Here is a 27404-nt window from a genome sequence, read left to right as displayed (position 1 = left end):
GGGAGTCAGGACCCCCTATCTGAGGGTTGTCCCCCCCTAAAATATAATTAAAATATGTGTATTGTAAATAATATAATGATATATTCTTCAAATAATTGTTTAAGAAATAAAATAATACAAATGCAAATGGGGCAGCAACAAAAAAACCTTGGTGTCCCCTTCAAAAATTGCTCTTGAGAATTGTTATGTTTATTGTCCCCCCAACATTTTGATGACATTTATATATATATATATATATATATATATATATATATATATATATATATATATATAATTAATAATAATCACACAGATTTATACTTCCACCTCTCTATCCACTATCCAAAAACAAAAACTCAAAATAGTTGCCCTATTTCCCAACAAACACATCCAAGTTACCCCGTCATCCAAATGACACCTCCTCAGAAGCCGCTACCCTCCCCATTTTCGTGCACCACTCCCGAAATTGGGAGCTCCCCGGCCGACCTCCAACACCTCAAAATAATCTGACTGCCGATCAACACACTGGTCAGAATCCAATTCTCTTTGAGTCTTTGAGCAAAACGAAACCTGAGTGCCCTAACCCTTTAATTTATTGCCCTTCACCCTCAAAGTCTAAGAGCTTACCTGGTCCACCCACACCTTCAGAACTTATACTTTCCTGGTCATCTGAAATCTCTTCATTTGCAATCATCTCCCCAATGATGCAATCATCATTGTGTTGTTGTTGCTGAACATCTGCTTCCAAAGGTTCAGAGGGCAGTACCATGTCAATGGTTGAGCCAATGGCCTGAGCAGGACTAACGATGAGATAGATGATGAGAGAGGAGTGACATCAGTGACTATATTCAGATTCTGCAGTATCTAAATATTTAAATCTCTCCCTCTGATTGGCTGAAACTACCCGGTGAGGTTTCACAGGTGAGTTTTGTTAGTGAAAGGAGCTTCTCTCATCACTACTGTGGGACAACTATGGGTCAGATGATGACGAATGGCTACAGCTCAGATTGCAAAGTTTACCAGAAGATAAAGGGAGATACGCTATGTTTTGATGATCTAGTCTCTGGAGGACTCTCATCCTCTTCACTTTCATCATCAGCACTGCAATGGTATCCATCGTCATCCTCACAATCAACATTAACATTGCTGGTTTTCCTGAGTTTAAAAAACCTGTATCATCCTCATCATCCAGGTCTCTTTCCTCATCAGATGAGGATGACACACTAGATCCTTCATCTGACTGACTATTGATCCTAGTCGCTGAGATACTGGCACTTGAAAATGGTGAGGATCCTCTGAAAGACACATCACTGCTTTTTTCATCCCTCTCTGATTTTTTATCTTCATGGTGTCCGCTTCTGTCCTCTTGGGTTGAACTATTCTTCAATCCTGTTATTCTGTCCTTTTCACTCTGCAATTCAGTTGCTAACTGGTCCATCGAAATTTGCGTCTCCTTTCCTCTTACTGTGTTTTTGTGTGGCCACCAGTTTATTGAACCACCCGTCCTCAGAGATTTTGCCATCAGCCCCATCAGCTTCACAGTCACTGATCAAGAAATCAGTGCTTTCAACACTTTGAAAGCAGAGCTGAAACCAGTTTTCTTGAACAAGTTTATAATACTTACGCATGGGACAGGTTTCCATGGCAAGATCTTTTACAAGCACTTGGTTCCTCTTCTGTCGCTCTCTCCACATTGTGTCAGAGAAGCGACACTAGGGGTCTCTCTTGAGCGCCGATATTCACCTCTGATCTATGAAAAAAGGCCAATGAGAGTTGGCAGCCAGTATTTGCATGTCCCGCCCCCGGACATACGGGTATTTAAGCGGCGCAAATACGGGAGTTCATTGTGAAAATTTCTTCAGAGCCGATCGTCGTGTCTGCAATTGCTGCGTGTTACACACCAAGTTCCTGTCATTCCTTGGACTCTACGGCGCACAACAGCGGCTTTCTCCTGTTTGCATGGCTGTGCATTTCCTGCCCCTGAGTGCTTCGACAGTGCAGATTATAAAGAACTCTCACGAGTCCTTTCCTTTCATAAAAGAGTGATTGTATTTAAAAGAGTAATTTCCTCTAAAAGAGCAAAACACAGTGGAGTTGAACGTCCTTTTAAGGACACGTCATTTTAAAGATGCCTTTCCGCCCCTGTGTTGTTCCTGGATGCGGTAGAGTACTCTCCGCTTCCGACGGCCACAGGCGTTGTCTCGTGTGTCTGGGTAGCGATCACACCGAGGCTGCGTTTGTGGATGGTTCCACCATCACTGCGAGAACATGACCACGACAACGTTGCGGTCGCGGCTTGCTTACAACCGTAAGCAAGTCACTCCAGCCGCCCCCCGCGTCGCTCCTTCTTCCCACGGAATTGAGGACGATGCGGCTGGCAATGGAGGCGATTCGGGGATGGTAGCGATTGCAGCTCCGCCGGGTACGCCCCCTTGGACCACCCGCGCCCCGACACGCTCGATGACTCCTGTCCCCGCTTGAGGTGGCGGTGACTCGCCTTACAGCCAGTCTGCCTACCCTCTTGCGATGGAAGCAGACGAGTTTGCCGCGGCATCGGAGGGCGTGGTCTCTGATGCTGAGGACTCCTCTGGGCTGCCGCCTTCGGGGCTACATGCCCTGGAAGAGGCCGACGCACAGATGTCCGATATGCTTTCCCGGGCAGCCAACAGCGTGGGCTTGGACTGGAACCTCCATCCTCCCCACAACCATCACGGCTGGACGACTGGTTCCTGGGTGCTGGGCGCTGCTCACAGCCTCGCCCCCCCCCGGTCCCGTTCTTCCCGGAGGTGCATGATGAGCTGACGTCTTTGTGGAGAGCACCCTGAGAGCGATGAAGGTCACGGCACAGGCGCTCGGGCAGGCGATGGCCACGCTGGTGGTCCAGGAACGCCAGCAATGGCTGAACTTGGTCTAGATGCATGAAACTGACAAGACTCACTTTCTCAACGCCCCTGTCTCCCAGTTTGGCCTCTTCGGTGACACCGTCGAGGACTTCGCCCAGCAGTTCTCCATGGTGAAGAAGCAGACGGAGGCCATTTCCCACATCATGCCTCACCGCAAGCCTGCCGCCACGGCCCAGGCCCCGTCTGCTCGCCGAGGGCATCCTCCCACGGCCAGAAGACCTTCAGCTCCGCATCAACCCGGGCCCAGCTCTCAGTTCCGGCATCGAGCAAACTGTGGGAAGCATACGCCCCCTGTCTCACGGACCCCATCGAGGACCCGGAAGGCTCCCAGGCGCTCCTGAGACAATGGACCCAGAGTTCAAGAAGTTAGCTCCGGAGGTGGTAAGACCGCTCCGTCCCCCGGTGGAGGGCCGGGAGGAGAATCCTTTGTTTTTTCATTTGCCGCACCCCTCAACAGGGGCTGCGGTACCCAAATTCTCAATAAAAGAGCTATTTCCTTTACCTCTGGGTCATGTGGCCCACAAATGCCGTTCTCACGGCACTCTGCTTTCAGGCCTCAACAGTCCTGGCTCCCTGGATTCGGTGCCCCTGCCCTCAGCCCCACGACTGTTCCCCGGCCGGCCGGTTCGCCAGCGTCGGACCTCCTCCTCAGTCACGAACCCGCCCCCCACCGGGTGCGCGGAGCAAGGTAAGTGTTTTGAGTTTGCTCTCAAGTGGGGGGCAAGTGGGGACTGGATACCCCGACCGCCTGGAGCGAGGGAGCCGCTGCCGGGGGCGGAGGAGTGCCCTGCCGTCCCCAGAGACGCGGAGGGGTCGAGGGAAGACCGGCGTCCGCGAGGGGAGGAGGGAAGAAACTCTCCGACTGCCCGGAGCAGTAGAGCCGCCGCCAGGGTCGTCACAAAAGTCGCAGAGGCAGCTCTTGCCCCGCTCCAAGGAGCTTGCATACGCATACTCAATTACCTCGCGAGAGTTACTATGCACGCACAGAGACCAGGTGCTCAAGCACCTCGGCCGTTTGGGGTTTCAGGTCAACTGGGAGAAGAGCAAGCTCACCCCGGTCCAGAGCATCTCTTTTCTCGGTTTGGAGTTAGACTCAGTCTCAATGACAGCACGTCTCTCCAACGAGCGTGCTCAGTCAGTGCTGAAATGCCTCGCTTCCTTCAAGCCAGGCGCCGTGGTCCCTCTAAAACGTTTCCAACAGCTCCTGGGGCATATGGCATCCTCCACGGCGGCCGCGCCGCTGGGGTTAATGCATATGAGACCACTTCAGCACTGGCTCCAGACTCGAGTTCCGAGACGAGCATGGCGCCGCGGCACGCACAACGTGAAAGTTACCACTGCCTGCCGCCAAGCCTTCAAACCCTCAACAGTCCTCTGCTTTCTAAGGGCAGGAGTACCCTTGCAGCAGGTGTCCCGACGCATTCTGGTTATGACTGACGCCTCCAAACTGGGTTAGGGCGCTGTGTACAACGGGCGCGCAGCCGCAGGCCGGTGGAACCGAGGCCCACTGCGCTGGCATATCAACTGCCTAGAGCTGCTGGCTGTTTTCCTTGCCCTTAAGAGGTTTCTCCCATTAATTCGGGGCAAGCACATCCTAGTCAGGACAGATAGCACAACGGCGGTAGCCTACATAAACCGCCAAGGTGGAGTACGCTCCCTCCACATGTCACAGCTCGCCCGTCGTCTCCTCCTTTGGAGCCAGCAGCGACTCAAGTCACTGCGCGCCACTCACATCCCCGGCAACCTCAATGCGGTAGCGGACGCGCTGTCAAGACAGAGCTTGGCCGGCAGAGAGTGGAGGCTCCACCCCCAGTCGGTTCAGCTGATTTGGGACAGGCAAGGCCCAGGAAGACCTGTTTGCCTCCCAGGAAACCTCCCACTGCCCGCTCTGGTATGCCTTGACAGAGGCTCCCCTCGGGGCAGATGCTCTGGCACACAGCTGGCCCGCGGGGCTGTGCAAGTACACTTTTCCCCCAGTGAGCCTTCTTGCACAGGTGCTATGCAAGGTCAGGGAGGACGAGGAGCAAGTCACTCTGGTGGCCCCTACTGGCCCACCCGGACTTGGTTCTCGGATCTCACGCTCCTCACGACAGCCCCTCCCTCGTGAATTCCCCTGAGGAAGGACCTTCTTTCTCAGGGACGGGGCACGCTCTGGCACCCACACCCAGACCTCTGGAACCTCCACGTCTGGCCCCTGGATGGGACGTGAAAGATCTAGCCGGCATACCACCGACCGTCATAGATACTGTCAACCATGCCAGAGTCCCTTCGACCAGGCATCTTTACACCCTAAAGTGGTGTCTGTTCGCAGACTGGTGTTCTTCCCGAGCCGAAGACCCACAGAAGTGCGCGGTTAGGTCAGTGCTCGTGTTTCTACAGGAGAGGCTGGAGAGGAGGCTGTCCCCCTCCACCCTCAAGGTGTATGTCGCCGCCATCGCGGCTCACCACGACACAGTAGATGCCAAGTCTCTTGGTAAGCACGACTTAATTGTCAGGTTCCTCAAAGGTGCCCGGAGGCTGACTCCCTCCCGGCCTAACCTGTTCCCCTCCTGGGATCTCTCGGTCATCCTCACGGGCCTCCAGAGACCCCCCTTCGAGCCGCTAGATTCAGCTGGACTCAGGGCCCTCTCTCTCAAGACCGCCCTGCTGATCGTGCTCACCTCCATCAAGCGGGTCGGGGACCCGCAAGCGTTCTCTGTTAGCGACACTTGCCTGGATTTCGGTCCGGCAGACACTTTCGTGATCCTAAGACCGTGACCGGGCTATGTGCCCAAGGTTCCTACCATGCAAGCGCTGTCCCGGGAGGAGGCAGACCCAGCCCTTCCATTGCTGTGTCCAGTACGTGCTTTACGTATCTATCTGGACCGCACACAGAGCACTAGACGCTCTGAGCAGCTCTTTGTCTGCTTCGGGGGACAGCGGAAAGGGAACGCTGTCTCCAAACAGAGACTTGCCCACTGGGTTGTCGACGCCATTTCATTGGCTTATTACACCCAGGCCGTGCCCCCCCCCCTTGCGGGTTCGAGCTCACTCCACCAGGAATGTTGCGTCCTCATGGGCACTGGCCAGGGGCACCTCCCTAGCAGACATCTGTAGAGCAGCGAGATGGGCAACACCTAACACTTTTGCGAGATTCTATAATCTCCGAGTTGAGTCAGTATCGTCCCGTGTTTTCTCAGGTCTGAGCCAGTAGAACTTGGTAGCGTGCTGACGATCTGACCAGGTGAATCGCTTGCGCCTAGCGCCCTTTCCCTCAACTGAGGGAAAACAGTGCGCCTCCGTTCCCAGGAGATCCCATCTTTTGGGTCGCTGGTTGACTCCTCCCTAGCCCTCATGGGTCCGCAGTTCAGCGGAGGAACTCGCCGACCCAAGCCACTGCGGGTACCTCAAGCTACACTGTACTGGTATAGGTGCTCCGCAGGTAAGGTCTCCTGTTTGGACTCCCCCTGTGTGTAATGCCACAGTACCCCCGTGTCTCCCTTAGGCAGTTACAGCTGCCTCGGTCGCCATGCTGTTCGCTATCCCCCCTACGTGGTTGGGTCTACCACCGCACCAACTTTTCCACATAGGTCCTAAGTTAGGCCATCTGATGTATTTGCCACTAAAACTTTGCCTCCCCTGCCAGGTAGGTGTGGCCTCCGCAGGGTCTTCTCCACCCTGAAAGAAGGGCCCCGGCCGTAGTTGCTCTATGCGAGAATCATAGAGAGAAAAGAGGCCCAGCCAGGCTGGCCCATTCCCAGGTTGGCGGCCATCACCTTGTTCCCCCCTCCAGGGTAACGATAAGGAGTCTGATGGCTTGAATGGGGCATTGGGGAAGGGTACGTGCAGCCTGATACAGTTGGTCGTCCTGCACGTAAGAATACCTGCTCGCTCCTGTATCAGCAGTTCACGTACACGGCTCAGCGCATGACACTTTTTAAGTGGACCCCTAGTGTCACTTCTCTGACACAATGTGGAGAGAGCGACAGAAGGGGAACGTCTAGGTTACGTATGTAACCTCCTTTCCCTGATGGAGGGAACGAGACGTTGTGTCTCCCCTGCCACGTCGCTGAGCCGAGCCACTGTTGTGGCCGGACCATTTCCGGCTCCTCAGAAAAATCCTGAATGAACTCCCGTATTTGCGCCGCTTAAATACCAGTATGTCCGGGGGTGGGACATGCAAATACTGGCTGCCAACTCTCATTGGCCTTTTTTCATAGATCAGAGGTGAATATCGGCGCTCAAGAGAGACCCCTAGTGTCGCTTCTCTGACACATACGTAACCTAGACGTTGCCACATTTGAAAGCATTCTCAGATGAAGATCTCTGCTACGTTTTATAGGCGTATTTTCCTTGATAAGTGACTAAACAATAAACTTGTGTAAACATTTATAAATCAAGCATGCCAATGCAAACCCTTGCCTAACTCTTCACATTCACACACAAAATCATGAGGTACTTCGACAATGTTCTAAAAAGTCTCCAGAACACAGGGCTGACGTAGCTCATTTTATTTCCCTTTAAATCCCCAGGGGCAGTACAAATAGATGAATGCCAAAGAAACTAGAAATAAAACATTCTTGCAAATGTCTAGCTCACTGCACAGATGAGTGTGTGGGCTCGTTAGCTACCGTAACTAAGTGACATAATTTTCTCAAATAGTTTCGCACCACATCCAAAAAGGGATGACGACAGGAACACCCACTACATGACACGCTCGGTCTCAGTTGCCTCTGCTTCTGAGATAGTCAATCTGTGCATCTTATCATGTGCCTTGCTGTGCATGACACTGTGGAGACTCACAGCATGTGGAGACTCATGCTACTCTCTGTGGTACATGCACAACTTACCATGTGCCCCATTGAGAGCGAGAACCACTTAATTGCGACCACAAAGAGGTTACCCCTTGTGACTCTACCCTCACTAGCAACTGGACCAATTTTGTTGCCTAGGAGACCTGGCTGGAGTCACTCAGCACACCCTGGATTCGAACTCGCAACTCCAGGTGTGGTAGTCAGCGTCAATACTCACTGAGTTACTCAGACCCCCACATATAATATTATTACATCGAAGATGTAAATGGTCAAATAGCACATTCCTCTGTGCTTTTTTCCCCAGTTAGCTCACAAGCTAACCGATTAGCTTAGTAATTTCTTATACTCTTCATATTCATCAGGTTTCTCCTCGTTGTCACCAACTAGTGATACGGCAGTATGACTGTACTCAATAGAACTTTTACATTGCTGTATATTTCATAATTTTACAAACTTTTTATTTTATAATCTTTGAGGTTAGTATTAGTTACAATGTATCAGAATTGAGGGTTAGGGCTCGCATGCACATTCTGTTATGATGCTTTCATCTTTGCTTTTTCCACTTGCATCTCAGCATATTAATGATGGAGATCATTAAAACCTTCAATAATAACAATAATATAACATTATTGTAATTGTTGGTGCAATAACATTTTGTAATTGTATATTCCCCTTTTTCTTGTTAAGTAACAGTTGTTATTTATGCTTTTATTTTGAAGTCACTTACAAGTTTCGTTGGGTTGCTCTCGCTTGAGTTGTACTGTTGCTCAACTCCAGCGGGCAGCAGATAGCATGGACACGTGTGTGTTCCGGTGAAGAATTTCATGCTGGCTAAAGCAGACCTTGATGTGAGCGGTTTTAAGTTTACCTCTGAAGAGTTAAAGACTTCCCTTTCTTTGTAGCATGCAGCCAACGAGGTATTTATTTTGTCCATCTGCATTTTACTTTGGTAAATGTTATTCAACATGCTCTGCATGTTATTGTTTATGTTAAGCTAACATTGTTTCTATATTTTCTCATCAATGTTGTTTTATTAGTTTTCACGGTGTATTTAGAGCAAGGACTTCAATAAACCAGTAGCAAGAAAACCACTTGTGTCTGCCTGTGCTTAGAGGGAATTACAATTATTATTATTATCATAATCATGGAGTGACTGTTTATAACAGGTGTAAATACCTGCCACACAGTGCGTCTATTTGCACTGAATTAGTCTGGTGGAAACAAAGAAATTAAAGACATAAATATTTTTAAACTGTTACTCCTATGGTGTAGTGTGTTAAGACAGTGTGTCTGTGATTTTTCCATGTGGATGACCTGTGTTCTAATCAAGCTTTTGACCCAGTTTTCCCCATACAGTTTCCTGCCTCCACTCTTGATATTTTTTCTCTAATACTACTTATAATAATAAATAAAATTAATACACAATGATTTGGTCAAAATGGTTGTGAGAAATATTTGATATGGGTAAAATTAACCATGATTTTACTAAAGTAATATTGTACATGAAACCATAATTGTAATGCAGTAACCATTGTGTTACTACTACAGTAATACTACTAACATTATTTGCACTTAGTACAAAGATGTTGCTATTTACACTATTGCAAATGCCACTGCCTTATTATTATTATTAAAGAAATCCTTTTGTATACTTTAAATGTCATATAGCAGCCCATGTTTCTAGGATACAGTAAGATTTTTTCATAAATTCATGTTAGGCACATATCAGTGTTGTAGTACTCTAGATCGTTCTTGGTCTTGAGACCACTTTTTGAAGGTCTCTGTCTCATATCGGAATTACACGGTCTTGTCTCGGTCTCAGACAAAAAAGATTTGGGATTTTATTTCAAGGCTGGTCAAGACCACAACTGCAGGGATATCACTAAATCACCTGTGCATCATCTGATTTATTTGTTAACATCATTACAGTGCTTGGATGTAAAACTTCCTGCTTCAAATGCAAGCAATAATTGACTAATTTCTAATTTGAAATTTGTGTTACTGTTAATGGCCACCATTAGAGTCACCCCTCCCTGCCCCCCATTCACACACACACACACACACACACACACACACACACACACACACACACACACACACACACACACACCAAGAAAGTGAATGCAGGAGACAGGAGAAGAAACTGTGACTGTCTGAGAGATGTCAGCCAAATCTTCTGTAATACAATTTGGCTACTTAAACCAGTGTTTCCCAACCACTGTGCCCACTAGTGTGCCATGAAAGATTGCCAGGTGCACCATGGAAAATTATCAAATTTCTCAAAATAAATAAATACAAATTTTTCTGGAATTTTAGTGCAGTTATATTTTCCATTACAAATTGTTTAATGCAACCAGTTAAAATAATTTGTCCATCATAACATTATTGTTCTAAATAACTCTAGTCCGCTGTCAAACGCAACTTCACACATGTCCACAAAATGATGCTTCATCATCACACTTATAGTAAAACCATTCAGTTAGTGAACAGAATGAATGAATAGAATACAACAGGTGTATTGTTTTACTCAAAGACTAAAAGCTGTTTCTATGTTCACAGCATAGAGTTAGGCTACAGATGTTATAAACAGATGTGGCTTACTTATCGTGTTTCTCTCATGAAACATAAAAAGAATATGAGAAACTGTTACTTACGATTACTACAAGCAAATTCTCCTGTTTTAAACAAGTCCAAAAACACTGTGATACTATGTGTAGTTTCTGAGATAATGTAATCTTCATGGGGTGGATGCTTCCAGGACCTAGTGCCTACCGAATCCAACCTCTGTGTAACGCAAGGATGGAAGTCATGAGAGCTGGATCTTGGAGCACCAAAACAGTATTTAATAAAATAAACAAAGCACAGATTAACGGCGTAAACACAGGAACAAAAGAAAGGGGGGATTATAATTTTGCCAATGTTATATTACACCTGCCGAAATTGTAGTGCCCTCACAATCTCAGGATTAAAATGTCACAGAGAAATCACATTTACACTGGGGACATATCTTCCTATGGAGTCTGTGTCCACAAAACCATTTGACTGTAATTTTAATAAAAAAGTTTTAACGGGGGATTATCATTTTGGCAATGTTATTATTACACCTGCCAAAATTGGAGTGCCCTCCCAATCTCAGGATTAAAAGTTCACAGAGACATCACATTTACACTGGGGACATATCTTCCTATGGAGGCTGTGTCCTCAAAACCATTTGACTGTAGCTTTAATAAAATGTGTTTACCTGGAGGGATTATCATTTTGGCAATGCCATCATAAAGCCTGCCAAAATTGGAGTGACCTCCCAATCTCAGGATTAAAAGTTCACAGAGACATCACATTTACACTGGTGACATATTTTCCTATGGAGGCTGTGTCCTCAAAACCATTTGACTGTAGCTTTAATAAAATAGGTTTACCAGGGGGATTATCATTTTGGCAATCTTATCATTACACCTGCCGAATTTGGAGTGCCCTCCTAAACTCAGGATTACAATGTCACAGAGACATCAAATTTACACTGGTAACATATCTCCCTATGGTGGCTTTGTCCTCAATACCATTTGACTGTAGGTTTAATTAAATGGTTTTAACAGGAGGAGTTATCATTTTGGCAATGTTATTATTACACTTGCCTAAAATGGAGTGCCCTCCCAATCTCAGGATTAAAAGTTCACAGAGACATCACATTTACACTGGGGCATATCTTCCTATGGAGGCTGTGTCCTGAAAACCATTTGACTGTAGCTTTAATAAAATGGGTTTAACAGGGGGGATAATCATTTTGTCAATGTTATTATAACACCTGCCAAAATTGAATTGCCCTCCCAATCTTATGATTAAAAATTCAAAGAGACATCACATTTACACTTGTCATGTTCCTGTGTTGTCTGCCCCGTGTTTTCTGTTTCACATGCCACCTTTCACGTTCCATGTCACGTTTTCCTTGTTGTCCGCCCCGTGTTTCATTGTCTGTGTAAACAAACTACATTTCCCATGGTTCCCGGCCCTCATCACCACTGCCACAGCGTTATTGTCTGCACCTGAATATCGTTTGTTATCTTCCTGTGTCGCTGTATTTAACCCCGTTTGTTTCTCCATTCCCCTGTCGGTCTTTAATATTTGTGGATGCTTGTTTCTGTGCTCTCCGTCATTGTTTCTCCTACCCGTTAAACCCATTTAATGTCTTTCGTGTTGCTTTTGTTGTTTTGCTTTATTTTTCCCCATCGCAGGTATTTCCTTTGTTCCTGTAGTGTCTGTTACCATTTGTTTTGTTTCAATAAAAACCGCTGCATCTAGATCCTCGCTCCTCGTCTGCCTTCACCTACATTCGTGACAACACTGGTGACATATCTTCCTATGGAGGCTGTGTCCTCAAAACCATTTGACTGTAGTTTTAATAAAATGGGTTTACCTGGGGGATTATCATTTTGTCAACCATATCATTACACCTGCCGAAATTGGAGTGCCCTCCCAATCTCAGGATTACAATGTCACAGAGATATCATATTTTTACTGGTAACATATCTCCCTATGGACCCTTTGTACTCAAAACTATTTGACTGTAGCTTTAATAAAATGGGTATACTTGGGGGGTGTTACATTCCTGTGTTGTCTGCCCTTTGTTCTCGGTTTCACTATCACGTTTATTTCACGTTTCCTTGTTGTCCGCTCCGTATTTTCCATCTCACCCGTCACCGATCCTGGTCCATGTCATGTTTTCCCTGTTGTCCGCCCTGAGTCTCACTGTTCGTGTGTTAAACTACATTTCCCACAATTCCCGGCCTCCCCCACTGCCTGCACTCATCATTGTTTTCACCTGTGTCTCGTTCAGTCTCCACTTTGTCTGTGTATTTAAACCCTAGTTCTTTGTTTAGTCTCTGTGGATTGTTGTTCCTTTCTTTAATGTTGTCAAGCCTGGTCCGTGTTCCCTACCCGAGTTCTTAGTTTTGTTTCAGCGTGTTTAATCTGTTTCGTGGTGTTTAAGTTTCCTGTTTTCCCATCGTGGACTTTCCTTTGTGTATACTTTTTGTTTCTTCTGTGTCAAACCTTAATAAAACCGTGTTTGGATCCGCACCTCCCGTCTGTCTTGTCCTGTTTCCACACCAATTATAACAGGGGATTATCATTTTGTCAATGTTATTATAACACCTGCCAAAATTGGATTGCCCTCCCAATCTCATGATTAAAAATTCAAAGAGACATCACATTTACACTGGTGACATATCTTCCTATGGAGGCTGTGTCCTCAAAACCATTTGACTGTAGTTTTAATAAAATGGGTTTACCTGGGGGATTATCATTTTGTCAACCATATCATTACACCTGCTGAAATTAGAGTGCCCTCCCAATCTCAGGATTTTAATGTCACAGAGATATCATATTTTTACTGGTAACATATCTCCCTATGGAGGATTTGTACTCAAAGCCATTTGACTGGAGCTTTAATAAAATGGGTTTACCAGGGGGGATTTTCATTTTGGCAATGTTATTTTTACACCTGCCGAAATTAGAGTGCCCTCCCAATCTCAGGATTAAAAATGTCAAAGAGACATCACATTTACACTGGGGACATATCTTCCTTTAGAGGCTGTGTCCTCAAAACCATTTGACTGTAGCTTTAATAAAATTGGTTTACCTGGGGGGATTATCATTTTGGCAATCTTATCATTACACCTGCCGAAAATGGATTGCCCTCCCAATCTCAGGATTAAAATGTCACAGAGACATCATATTTTTACTGGTAACATATCTTCCTATGGAGGCTGTGTTCTCAAAACCATTTGACTGTAGCTTTAATAAAATGGGTTTAACGGGGATTATCATTTTGGCAATGCAATCATAAAACCTGCCAAAATTGGAGTGCCCTCCCAATCTCAGGATGAAATGTCACAAAGACATCACATTTACATTGGGGACATATCTTCCTATGGAGGTTGTGTCCTTGTAAAGTTTGACAATGATAAGGAGGACACGAAAGGCAAGTTGCTCCTCTCAGGTAAGGATTTTTAATGGACATACGGCAGTGCTCACAGCTTCACAATAATATTTCTTCAGCTTCACAATAATAGTTTTCCAGCTTCACAAAACAAACTCTTCAGCTTCACAATATGGACTCTATAGCTTCACATTAATAACTGTTCAGGCCCCAGATTCTCTCTCTCTACTGCTGGTGGCTTGGGTGGTTTTATCCGCTATCCCCGTGCTCACTCCACCCTCCGGCAGGTAGTACCGGAGGGTGAGGACTGCCCACTTGATTGCCAGACACTCCTTCTCCATGGTGCTGTATTTAGTTTTCCTCAGGGAGAGCTTATTGCTGATGTACAGCACCGGGCGCTCCTCCCCCTCCACCACCTGCGAGAGTACGGCCCCCAGCCCTCTGTCTGAAGCGTCTATCTGTAATAGAAAAGGAGAGAGAAATTAGGTGTATGAAAAAGCTTACCCCCACAAAGTACTGCATTAACCTGCGTGAATGCCTGTTGGCACTGCTCCGCCACTGGACCGGGTTTGGAGCCCACTTTTTAGTGAGATCAGTCAGCAGGCTGGTGACGTCCGAATAATTAGGTACAAACCTCCTGCAATAGCCAGGAAATGTCTCACCCCCTTTTTGGTCTTGGGTCTCGGCAGGTCGCAATCTCCACAGTCTTGTCAATTTGTGAATGCACCTGCCCATGACCCAAGTGGAACCCCAGATACTGTACCTCCACCCACCCAATCGCACACTTCTTGGGGTTTGTTGTGAGCCCCACCCACAGCAGCGATCTCAGGACAGCCCTCAGATGCTGCATTTTCCGCTACCAATCATTGCTATAAATGACAATATCAACTAAGCGGCGTAAGCTGTATGCAGTCTGAGGAATCGGTCCATGAGACACTGAAACGTAGCAAAACAAACCGAACAGAAGTGTCACAAATTGGTGTAATCCAAATGGCATGGAGAAGACTGTTTTTTTTTTTTGCGGGAAATTGGTGTCATGGGGATCTGCCAATAACCCTTTGTCAAATCCAATGTCGAATAAAATCGAGCAGTACCTAACCAATCGAGCAACTCATCAACACAGGGCATCGGGTACGCATCAAATTTAGACACCGTGTTGACTTTTCTATAATCCACACAGAACCACATAGATAGACAAGATTGAAAAATAATCAGGATGTGAGTGCAAGAGCTTTAAAATACAGTATGTCAGAAAATGAATCTCTTCCAAAGAAGTGTGTAAGAATGGAATGGTACCGGGTCCCACACTTAACACAGACTAAAGGAGGTGCAGCCTACACACTCCTAGTCACTACAATCGTTTCTCTGCTCTTCAAATATCTTGAGCTCATAGTATAACAAACTCTACAGACTCCTCTTTGGAGAAAAAAAAAATTCACTTCAAGGTTAGTTTCCTAACGTCATAATTGACACTTAAATGTAAATCATTATTCAGACTCAAAAGTATTAAGCAAAAACGTTCCTTATCAAACCAATAACGAAATTGGTTCCCTGGAAAATATCTTGTGCATCATTGGACAGATCAATTCCCACAAATTTCTGATTAGCCTGTTAGGAGGCCTGACTGATCTCCCTAAACGTGTGGTGATTTGGTCTGTTTGTGTGCTTGTGGGCTGCATGCAAATGACAGGAACATGTCTGTTATCAGACTCTCATACACAACTGGAGGATTCATCTGGCCTAAATATAGGTAAGCTCTCAATACTCTCCTCAGGTTCAGGAACACACTCAGGTTCTGAACTATGCTGATCATAACTAACACACACTGGCGTGATCACATCAGGTGTTTCTGAAACTCCACCACAAGTGGCATTCTGCACAACATCACTAACATGAGTTCCCTCCATTCCTATTAACCATTCTGATGCTTTTGAAACAGGATCAGGATCATCCATGAGAGCAGGATCAAGAGCACTGCCACAAGTAGCACCAGTGGAATCTGATCGAACTGACTCCTCATCACCATCATCCCAGGATAAGAAATTCACTGGAAGCAACAGGTTTCTGTGCACAACTTTTTCTTTGCCAGTTTGAACATCTTTAATCCTGTACAAATTAATCCCTGATTTCACAGATTGCACCTCGTATGGAACCGATTCCCATTTGTCAGCAACTTTTTTCATGCCTTTCTCTCCACGGTTTGCCAGTAAAACTCTGTCTCCCACTTCCAGGGGCGAACCTCTGACTTTCCGATTATACAGTCTGGCATGACAGTCCTGTTCTTTTAAATGGCAATTTCTGCAGCTGCACTCATGTCTCTTTTCAAGGAAGTGACAAACTCATGGTGACTGACCACACTGCTGTCACAAAGGACATGCTGCAACATGATGTCAATCGGTAGTCTTGGAATGCGCCCGAACATCAAATAGAAAGGGGCAAACCCGGTCGTCTCATGTATGGTACAATTGTAACTGAAAGTCAGTGACTGCAACAGCTGTGACCACCTTGCTTTGAATTTGAATGGGAGAGCTCTTATCATGTTCCCCAATGTCCTGATGAAACGTTCCACAATACCATTCCCCATGGGGTGGTATGGTGTGGTGTGTGACTTTTGAATGCCAGCCATCTCAAGTAAATTCTTGATAAGTTTGCATTCGAAGTAAGCACCCTGGTCTGAATGGATTCTCTTAGGGAAACCATAGATGCAGAAGAAGTCATTCCAGAGGCGGCGCGCAACTTGTTTGGCAGATTGGTTTCGACTGGGGAAGGCATGTGCCATTTTAAAGAAATGATCTGTCGCTACAAGCACATCTACAACCTTCCCTTAATTCTGTTCAGCACACCAAAAGTCAATACATACTAATTCCATAGGCTCTGAGGTTTGAATGTTTTCAAGAGGTGCACGAGCATCAGGCTCAGGTTTTTTTCCAAGGACACATCTTTGACAGTTCTTCACATGCATTTGAACATCTTTACTCATCCCTGGCCAAAAGAATCTACCAAAGGCGAGAGCGAGAGAGTTCTTGCATTTCTCTGGTGCCCAGCAGTGTCATGAATGCCATGGAGAACATCATGTTTTAAGGAGTCAGGCACAACATATTGAAAGATGTTCTTATTCATTAGTCTGTCTTTCTTTACTCTGTACAAAATGCCATTCCGAATCTTCAGTTTTCTCCAGTGCTTTAAAAGCTGCATCACAGATCTAGGCTCTTTCGATCTCTCTCTCTTAGAAGGACGTTTATGTCTCAAAACATAGTACAAGACTCTAATGATAATGTTATCCTGCTCTTGGAGATTGACCAGTTTGGTAAGTGGAATAGATACAGAAGGATTTTCACTTATTATGCAAATATGCTGCTGCAACAACCAATGGTGAGATGTCCCAATCTTAGCAAGAATTTAACAGTCATTTGAACACCGTTTATATATATATATATATATATATATATATATATATATATATATATATATATATATATATATATATATTTATTTATATATATCTTTCTCTAGAGGAAGAAAAGGGACAGGTGCTCAAGCACCCATTGATATGACAGAACCTTGACTATGTGTGCATGTGCCTGCCCTATCTAGACAAATGTAAAAGTATATTTACATAAATACACATGTGTTCTCTCTTGCAATGCAGTTCATTTGTTTTAACCATACAGAACCTACGCCTGTTTAATTGCAGGTTCCATTGTGACAGCCCGTATGTGACTACATGTCCTGCTTTTAGATGAAAACTGTGAAAAAGCTTAGTGGTTATTTGCAAACAAATCTGGTGGAACAAAAACGTCCCGACTGCACCACTGTTGATACTGAAACTAAGGGGGTTGTTCCAAGAAAAAAGAACGTTTTGTTTGTTGCCTTTAAAAAGGACAGCGTTTCCGACAAACCAGTCTTAGGCAAAAATCCAGCTTCTCATATAGCCTATATCATTACCAAAGGTAGGCTGCTGTTTGTTTGTTTTGATAGCTTAGAATAATTAAATATGGTCATAGGATACTATATTTCATGTTATTTTAGTAATTATTTCAGTTGAATAATCACTGTCTTAAGGGTCCTTTGACATCCAACGCGTTTTTGCGCCTTTGAGCGTTAAGCCGCGTCTCTCTTTTTTTTTTTTTCATTAACTCGTGCTGGAGCGCCGCGTTTTTTCAGGGTAAAAAGAACGATAGTTCTGGCACATTTTCTGAAATTTCTCTGTTCTTTTCTCTACAGGCATAAAAAGACAAGATGGGAAAAAAATGTCAAGCAATATTATCTATTGTCACTATTATTGTCATATCGATATGGGTTTACATGGCCAGACATCCTTATTACATTACAGCAGCATTCATTAAATCACAGAAGTTGGAAGAGGCTTCATGTTCAATAACGCCCATCAAAGACTCAAAGCACTTTATGGTGTCTGCGTTTATCGACCACAGATTGGACAGCACCATTCGTGTCATCAACATAATCAACAGAGACAGTCTTCAGCCACTTTACTGTGTCTACTGCAACATTGAAAATTACTGTAAAATTGTTAGCACAGATGTCCAAATACACAGTGACCATTTTGGGTTCCCTTTTCATGTCTCAGATGTGATTTGTGAAGACAAGCACTTGCAAAATGCAACACATGTTCTCATCTCAACTGATAAAGGTTCATCCAACCTCAAGATGAAATATCTGCCAATAAAAAATCGATACACGATAGAGACCTTTAAATTTAACTTCACTGTTTGCATCTCCAACCTTTTTGGCAACTATAATAATGTACTACAGTTTGTGCAAACTATTGAGATGTACAAGCTTCTGGGCATACAGCGAGTTGTAATCTATAAAACTAGTTGTGGACCAGACCTGGAAAAGCTCCTACAGCACTATGAAAGAGAGGGAATACTGGAGATTGTTTCATGGCCTATCAACCAATTTCTTAACCCGTCCTCAGGTTGGAACTTCAAAGAACACAAGGGTGATCTCCACTATTACGGCCAGTTGACAACACTCAATGAGTGCATATACAGGCACATGTATCAATCCAAGTATGTTCTCCTGAATGACATTGATGAGATCATCATGCCTTACAAGCATGCCAATTTGCCTTCTCTTATGGAGGACCTTCAGTCTAAACATCCCAATGTAGGTGTGTTCATTATTGAGAACCACATATTCCCCAAAACACAGTTTGAGGACAGTGGAAAGTACAAACGGCCAGAATGGAATGATGTCCCTGGAGTCAATATCATGGAGCACATTTACAGAGAACCTAATCCTAATAATGTTTACAATCCCACAAAAATGATTGTTGATCCAAGGAAGGTGGAGCAAACCTCAGTGCATGTCCCCTTGAAAAGCATTGGAGGTGATTACCGTGTACCTTTTCATGTGTGTAGAATTATACATGTAAGAGTTCCACTGCAGGGGCATCTTACAAAAAGGAACTGACTTTGGACACAAGAGTGTGGGACTTCGAGCAAGAACTGGTACCAAATGTTGACCAGACTTTGAAACTTTCAGGTGTTTTAAGGCCTCACAGTTGACATGTTTGTTGACATTTTTATAATGCAATTTTGTAAGAATGAATTACAGTTTTTCTCAATCGATTTTATACATTTCTCCTAAAATTAGTCAGTGCTCTCAAAACAATTCACACAGCCGACGAAACAGACAATCAATTTTGCTGAACAATTCTGCTTCATGCATAATGAAGCAATGTATCCTTTTCTGAATGCATTTATTAAAACAAAATCCTTAAATCAAAACTATAGATGTGCTTTCTACTCTACTACTGAAATAACATATTTATCACAAATCCACAATAAAGTGAAAAATCCTTTTTCCATTTGTTTTCGTAATATTTAGTTGTTCCTGCTCTTCCTCTGGAAAGAGGAAGTTTACTGTAAACAAAATTAATAAAAAATAGCAGTCTTGTTGTGTGAAAAATGTGTTCATTACTAACACATCAGATATCATTATGACCGGATTTGGCAACCTGACGTGCATTTGAAAATGTTAACTGTTTTGAAAGCATGAATCTTTGTTCCATAATTATGTATGTAATTGTACTTCCAAAAAAGGCCACTTGAAGGCGCCAATAGACCACTTGTAGTAACTCCGTAAACCAATTATCAATGTTGTTCAAAACACAAAATTTGTTTATATTTCAATGTAATGTAAATGACACACAAACCAAAATATACATGAAGATATATATATTTTTTTATTATTTAGGAATATATTATAATTACATTCAATATATATTTAGTCATTTTATAAACAATGTGAAAAGAACATTACAATTTGATTTTTTTTTTTTTTTTTTACACATACAAATGCAAACTAACTTAGTAATTTTTCAGAGCTGTTTACTCTTTAGTTAACCCAGGATCTTTAGCCACTGCCTCAAGCTGGGAAGCCTCACACTCACCGGCTTCGATCACCGTCAGTGAAGTCTGGAACACACCTGCTCCTAATGCAAATTGAATGAAAAGCAGTTGGAGGTCAATGCATTGGGAGCACGTGTGCTCCAGGGTCTAACTCAAGGGGAGCGAAGCCGGGGACATTTTTGTGGTGGCTCATCTCGGTTTGGATGACATTTCAGTGCAGATGAACAGGGGTTTGATGAAAAAATGCAGTCGGGAACGCATGTTTTCCAGACCATCGGTGGTGATGATTGAAGCCGAGGAGAATGGATCAGATCGGAGCCCAAAGTTCGAGTTCTTTGTTGACAGTACGGCAGTAACACGCTATAACACCTGCGTGAATAAAGCGCAAAAACTACACAAACATCCAGTTTTCCACTCCGAACCTTCGCGAATCGGCATCAGGGATATATGTACAACTCTCCTATCACTGTTTTCATCTATTCATCAAGAGTGTAAATATACCACATTCAAATGTGTTGTTTCTGTGTTTTGCCTTTAAAGGAAAATATTGTTGTTTGTTTGACTGATTTTAGCACTCTCTGTATAAAGTGCATATAAACATGTTTTGTCAGGTAGCTTGTGCTAGGTAAAAAAAAAAAACAATTTGCTGTAGTAACATCTAATTTCACTGCTTTTTAAACAAGAAACAAATTATGACTAAATCCACCTGGTTACATTAGCAACACAAGTATTTTTTTAAAGGTTAGATCAGGTAGAAAAAGATTCACATATAAAAATGAGCCTTTTTTTTTTTACAGTGTTTTAAGAAATCAAAAACTTTATGGTAAATTAATTCAATAAATTCCATGTTTTAATTTGGCGCAATATTAGGCAGGCAAGGCAAGTTTATTTATATAGCACATTTCATACACAATGGTAATTCAAAGTGCTTTACATAGAAGAGATTAAAGCAGCATAAAGTTAATTCTGGACAGAAAATAATCATATATTTATTAGACACCACATCCAGTGCAAAAGATTCTGTCCCCCTCGCTTTTTAAATGATGGCTACACCCCTTGTAATTACCAGTTTGTAACCCAAAAAAAAAAAGTCCTGGTAAACCACTTAAACCTGCACACACACACGCACACACACAGATAAATGGCAATAAAAGAGGTGAATGAAGAGGAATTCTTAATTTGTTTGCTGTGGATATTTTTATGGGAATGTGGATATTTCAGATCAATTTGAGGAGTGCCTGTGGTCTGCATGTTCCATATTTTATCATAAGTGTGTCATGCAGTGTGGGACTCGCACTGGTCTGGTCTTGGTCTTGACTAGGTCTCGCCTGCCTTGGTCTTTACTCGGTCTCGATACACTCTGGTCTTGGTCTTGATTTGTCTCGGTTTAGGTGGTCTTGACAACAACACTTGCACGTATTACTTTAAATCTTAGTTTCCATTATCATGACTTAATTAATTGACATTAATAGTAATTTATGAACTAAAAGATGTCTGTGTTGAGAAAAAAAACGATCTGCTAAGTTTATCTCTTATAGAACTGGAAAATGTCAAACAAATCTTGTGAAGATTTTGTTTGTGTTCTGCAGCTCGTACTATTTTACAGTCAAATCGCAAAGAAAAATGAGAACAAGTGTGTCCTGAGGAGTGGATGCAATCTTTGTTTATTAAAATATAAAGTTGCTTCCATGTGGTTTAGAATTCAGGGCCTCTTATAAAAGGGGCGAAATAGTTACCACCAGATCACCCAGTCAAACTCTTAACAATAGCCTACAGCTGATTGATGTACTTCTCCAGTGACCAACTATATCTCTTGACTGATAATAGCAGACCAAGAGATAAAATGATCACATTTATTATCATTTTATCTCTTGGTCTGCTATTATCAGTCATGAGATATAGTTGGTCACTGGAGAAGTAACAGTAAGTTTAGACGATCAATTCAAGCTCTAAATATATTTAGAGCTTCAATTGATCCGTCTAAACTTCCTGTTCATATGGCAAGCCGTTTTAACTTTTATTCATTTCCAGGATATGAATTCTTGATATCAACAATTCAATTTTCACTATAGTTAAAATGATAGTTATTGATATCGGGAATTTGATATCTACTAGTAACAATGGGAATTACATTTCCACTAGTAACAATGCTAATTCTTGTTATCAACAATTACATTTTTACTAGTTAAAATGCTCATTCTAGATATCAAGAATTGTATTTCAACTAGTAAAAACTATAATTCTTGATATCTGTAATTGTATTTTCACTAGTGAAATATCACCATAGGCTGCCATTCAAAATCAATTGTTGATATCAAGAATTGATTTCTTGTTGAAATTCCAATTTCACATATGAGAAATACAATTCGTACTAGTAAAAACCTTTATTTTTGATATCAAGAATTCAATTGTCACTAGTTGAAATGTCTATTCTTGATATCAACAATTGAATTGCTACTAGTAACAAAGTTCATTTTTGATATCAATAATTCAATTGTCACTAGTTGAAATGTCTATTCTTGATATCAACAATTGAATTGCTACTAGTGACAATGTTCATTTCTGATATCATGAATGTGATTGTTACTAGTAAGAAAGCCATTTTAGATATCTGAAATTATATTGATATCAGAAATACATTTTCAGATATCAAAAAAAATTTTTTTTACTAGTAGCAATTCAATTGTTGATATCTAGAATAGACATTTTTACTAGTAACCATGTAATTCTTGATATCAAGAATTCACATTTTTACTAGTAACAATGTAATTATTGATATCAAAAATTATATTTCTACTAGTAAGACATACAAAGCTGATATGTGTATTCGGAAATTATAACTAGTAAGAAATCAATTCTTGATATCAACAATTGATTTTGAATGGCAGCCTATGGTGATATTTCACTAGTGAAAATACAATTACAGATATCAAGAATTATAGTTTCTACTAGTTGAAATACAATTATTGATATCTAGAATGAGCATTTTAACTAGTAAAAATGTAATTGTAGATATCAAGAATTAGCATTGTATAGTGGAAATGTAATTTCTGATATAAAAAATTGCCATTGTTACTAGATATCGAATTCCTGATATCAATAACTATCATTTTAACTAGTGAAAATTGAATTGTTGATATCAAGGATTCATATCCTGGAAATGAATAAAAGTTAAAACGGCTTGCCATACAGTTCATCAAAACAGACTATTTAAAATAATATTTTACGAGCGATCCTCGTTGCTGTGTAAGAATCTCGCGAGATTGACGAAATGGGGATCTCTTCTAGACACGACAGGTGTGTTCGACTTGAACAGCATCTATCAATACTGTTGATACTGATAAGGGGGTTGCGTTTCCGACAAACCAGTCTTAGGCAAAAAAACAGTTTCTCATATAGCCTATATCATTATCAAAGGTAGGCTGCTGTTTGTTTGTTTGTTTGTTTTGATAGCTTAGAATAATTAAATATGGTCATAGGATACTATATTTCATGTTATTTTAGTAATTATTTCAGTTGAATAATCACTGTCTTAAGGGTCCTTTGACATCCAACGCGTTTTTGCGCCTTTGAGCGTTAAGCCGCGTCTCTCTTTTTTTTTTTTTCATTAACTCGTGCTGGAGCGCCGCGTTTTTTCAGGGTAAAAAGAACGATAGTTCTGGCACATTTTCTGAAATTTCTCTGTTCTTTTCTCTACAGGCATAAAAAGACAAGATGGGAAAAAATTGTCAAGCAATATTATCTATTGTCACTATTATTGTCATATCGATATGGGTTTACAGACATCCTTATTACATTACAGCAGCATTCATTAAATCACAGAAGTTGGAAGAGGCTTCATGTTCAATAACGCCCATCAAAGACTCAAAGCACTTTATGGTGTCTGCGTTTATCGACCACAGATTGGACAGCACCATTCGTGTCATCAGCATAATCAACAGAGACAGTCTTCAGCCACTTTACTGTGTCTACTGCAACATTGAAAATTACTGTAAAATTGTTAGCACAGATGTCCAAATACACAGTGACCATTTTGGGTTCCCTTTTCATGTCTCAGATGTGATTTGTGAAGACAAGCACTTGCAAAATGCAACACATGTTCTCATCTCAACTGATAAAGGTTCATCCAACCTCAAGATGAAATATCTGCCAATAAAAAATCGATACACGATAGAGACCTTTAAATTTAACTTCACTGTTTGCATCTCCAACCTTTTGGCAACTATAATAATGTACTACAGTTTGTGCAAACTATTGAGATGTACAAGCTTCTGGGCATACAGCGAGTTGTAATCTATAAAACTAGTTGTGGACCAGACCTGGAAAAGCTCCTACAGCACTATGAAAGAGAGGGAATACTGGAGATTGTTTCATGGCCTATCAACCAATTTCTTAACCCGTCCTCAGGTTGGAACTTCAAAGAACACAAGGGTGATCTCCACTATTACGGCCAGTTGACAACACTCAATGAGTGCATATACAGGCACATGTATCAATCCAAGTATGTTCTCCTGAATGACATTGATGAGATCATCATGCCTTACAAGCATGCCAATTTGCCTTCTCTTATGGAGGACCTTCAGTCTAAACATCCCAATGTAGGTGTGTTCATTATTGAGAACCACATATTCCCCAAAACACAGTTTGAGGACAGTGGAAAGTACAAACGGCCAGAATGGAATGATGTCCCTGGAGTCAATATCATGGAGCACATTTACAGAGAACCTAATCCAAATAATGTTTACAATCCCACAAAAATGATTGTTGATCCAAGGAAGGTGGAGCAAACCTCAGTGCATGTCCCCTTGAAAAGCATTGGAGGTGATTACCGTGTACCTTTTCATGTGTGTAGAATTATACATGTAAGAGTTCCACTGCAGGGGCATCTTACAAAAAAGGAACTGACTTTGGACACAAGAGTGTGGGACTTCGAGCAAGAACTGGTACCAAATGTTGACCAGACTTTGAAACTTTCAGGTGTTTTAAGGCCTCACAGTTGACATGTTTGTTGACATTTTTATAATGCAATTTTGTAAGAATGAATTACAGTTTTTCTCAATCGATTTTATACATTTCTCCTAAAATTAGTCAGTGCTCTCAAAACAATTCACACAGCCGACGAAACAGACAATCAATTTTGCTGAACAATTCTGCTTCATGCATAATGAAGCAATGTATCCTTTTCTGAATGCATTAATTAAAACAAAATCCTTAAATCAAAACTATAGATGTGCTTTCTACTCTACTACTGAAATAACATATTTATCACAAATCCACAATAAAGTGAAAAATCCTTTTTCCATTTGTTTTCGTAATATTTAGTTGTTCCTGCTCTTCCTCTGGAAAGAGGAAGTTTACTGTAAACAAAATTAATAAAAAATAGCAGTCTTGTTGTGTGAAAAATGTGTTCATTACTAACACATCAGATATCATTATGACCGGATTTGGCAACCTGACGTGCATTTGAAAATGTTAACTGTTTTGAAAGCATGAATCTTTGTTCCATAATTATGTATGTAATTGTACTTCCAAAAAAGGCCACTTGAAGGCGCCAATAGACCACTTGTAGTAACTCCGTAAACCAATTATCAATGTTGTTCAAAACACAAACTTTGTTTATAGTTCAATGTAATGTAAATGACACACAAACCAAAATATACATGAAGATATATATATTTTTATTATTTAGGAATATATTATAATTATATTCAATATATATTTAGTCATTTTATAAACAATGTGAAAAGAACATTACAATTTGATTTTTTTTTTTTTTTTACACATACAAATGCAAACTAACCTAGTAATTTTTCAGAGCTGTTTACTCTTTAGTTAACCCAGGATCTTTAGCCACTGCCTCAAGCTGGGAAGCCTCGCACTCACCGGCTTCGATCACGTCAGTGAAGTCTGGAACACACCTGCTCCTAATGCAAATTGAATGAAAAGCAGTTGGAGGTCAATGCATTGGGAGCACGTGTGCTCCGGGGTCTAACTCAAGGGGAGCGAAGCCGGGGACATTTTTGTGGTGGCTCATCTCGGTTTGGATGACATTTCAGTGCAGATGAACAGGGGTTTGATGAAAAAAATGCAGTCGGGAACGCATGTTTTCCAGACCATCGGTGGTGATGATTGAAGCCGAGGAGAATGGATCAGATCGGAGCCCAAAGTTCGAGTTCTTTGTTGACAGTACGGCAGTAACACGCTATAACACCTGCGTGAATAAAGCGCAAAAATAACACAAACATCCAGTTTTCCACTCCGAAACTTCACGAATTGGCATCAGGGATATATGTACAACTCTCCTATCACTGTTTTCATCTATTCATCAAGAGTGTAAATATACCACATTCAAATGTGTTGTTTCTGTGTTTTGCCTTTAAAGGAAAATATTGTTGTTGTTCTAAAATATCATTAAAATATGTGTATTGTAAATAATATAATGATATATTCTTAAAATTATTGTTTAAGAAATAAAATACAAATGCAAACGGGGCAACAACAAAAAACCCCTTGGTGTCCCCTTCAAAAATTGCTCTTGAGAATTGTTATGTTTATTGTCCCCCCAACATTTTGATGAAATTTTCACCCCTGCAAGTTAGCAAAACACAAGACAACTATATTAGTCTTTTGGCTAATTAGCTGTAAAGTCGAGGCACTGGTAGCTTACAGTTGTGACGAAGCAGGCGGAGAATGAGGATCTAGACGCAGCAGTTTATTCAAAACATAAAGAAAAACTCAGAAACAAGCAAACAGGGGAGATCTGGCACAGAGTCTTTTCATGCAAAAACATGCAAGAACTAACACAGGAGACAGGGAAACCAAGGACTTAAATACAGAAAGGAACAATCAAGGGAATAAGGAACACCTGGGTGAAATAATCAGGGAATGAGAACTAATCAGGGGAAAACCAATCATAAAATGAAACTACAAAGGACTACAAAAACCAAACAGGAAACAGGAACTAAACTAAACTTCAAAATAAAAGCACAAAAACAAAAGACAACAGAGAACATGACAATAGTCTTTTGTTCATCACCACTCACCTCCAAACAGGGCTTTTAATTGGTTAAAAAAAAAAAAAGCACCCCAGAAAATTTTTCACTTTCTCTCAAGGATGAAAAAGGACAGGTGCTCAAACCCCCTGTGATGTCTATATGTGCACGTGCCTGAAATGATCCGATCTTCCCATCACTAATAGTAATGGCATAATATACTATTATTTCATATAGCAGTAGTAGTAAGAGTGGTATGAATTATGCAATTGTGAACGCAGCCCATAACCATTGTCACGTTGTGAGTCTGGCCCATCGTGAATAAGCGGTGTCATCAACAGCTCCTCTGGAGCAGCTGCAGCGGCTGCACCAGCCGGCTGCCCTCGAAATTCGAATCGCTCTCGCGGTATTTTCATGGCATACAG

General features: G+C 42.1%; 1 protein-coding gene and 1 pseudogene across 1 annotated transcript; both read left to right on the top strand.

Moving 5' to 3' along the window:
* Positions 1–17915: 17915 nt before the first annotated feature.
* LOC127643546 (beta-1,4-galactosyltransferase galt-1-like) lies at positions 17916–19141 on the top strand. The gene is given in 2 exon segments (XM_052126337.1): positions 17916–19034; positions 19037–19141. Coding segments are annotated over 2 exon segments (1224 nt in total).
* A 1155-nt stretch (positions 19142–20296) lies between these two features.
* LOC127644452 (beta-1,4-galactosyltransferase galt-1-like) lies at positions 20297–24987 on the top strand (annotated as a pseudogene).
* Positions 24988–27404: the final 2417 nt, after the last annotated feature.

Source organism: Xyrauchen texanus, chromosome 5, assembly GCF_025860055.1.
Source record: "Xyrauchen texanus isolate HMW12.3.18 chromosome 5, RBS_HiC_50CHRs, whole genome shotgun sequence".
Taxonomy (NCBI): domain Eukaryota; kingdom Metazoa; phylum Chordata; class Actinopteri; order Cypriniformes; family Catostomidae; genus Xyrauchen; species Xyrauchen texanus.
This window is presented reverse-complemented; position numbering and strand designations above follow the sequence as displayed.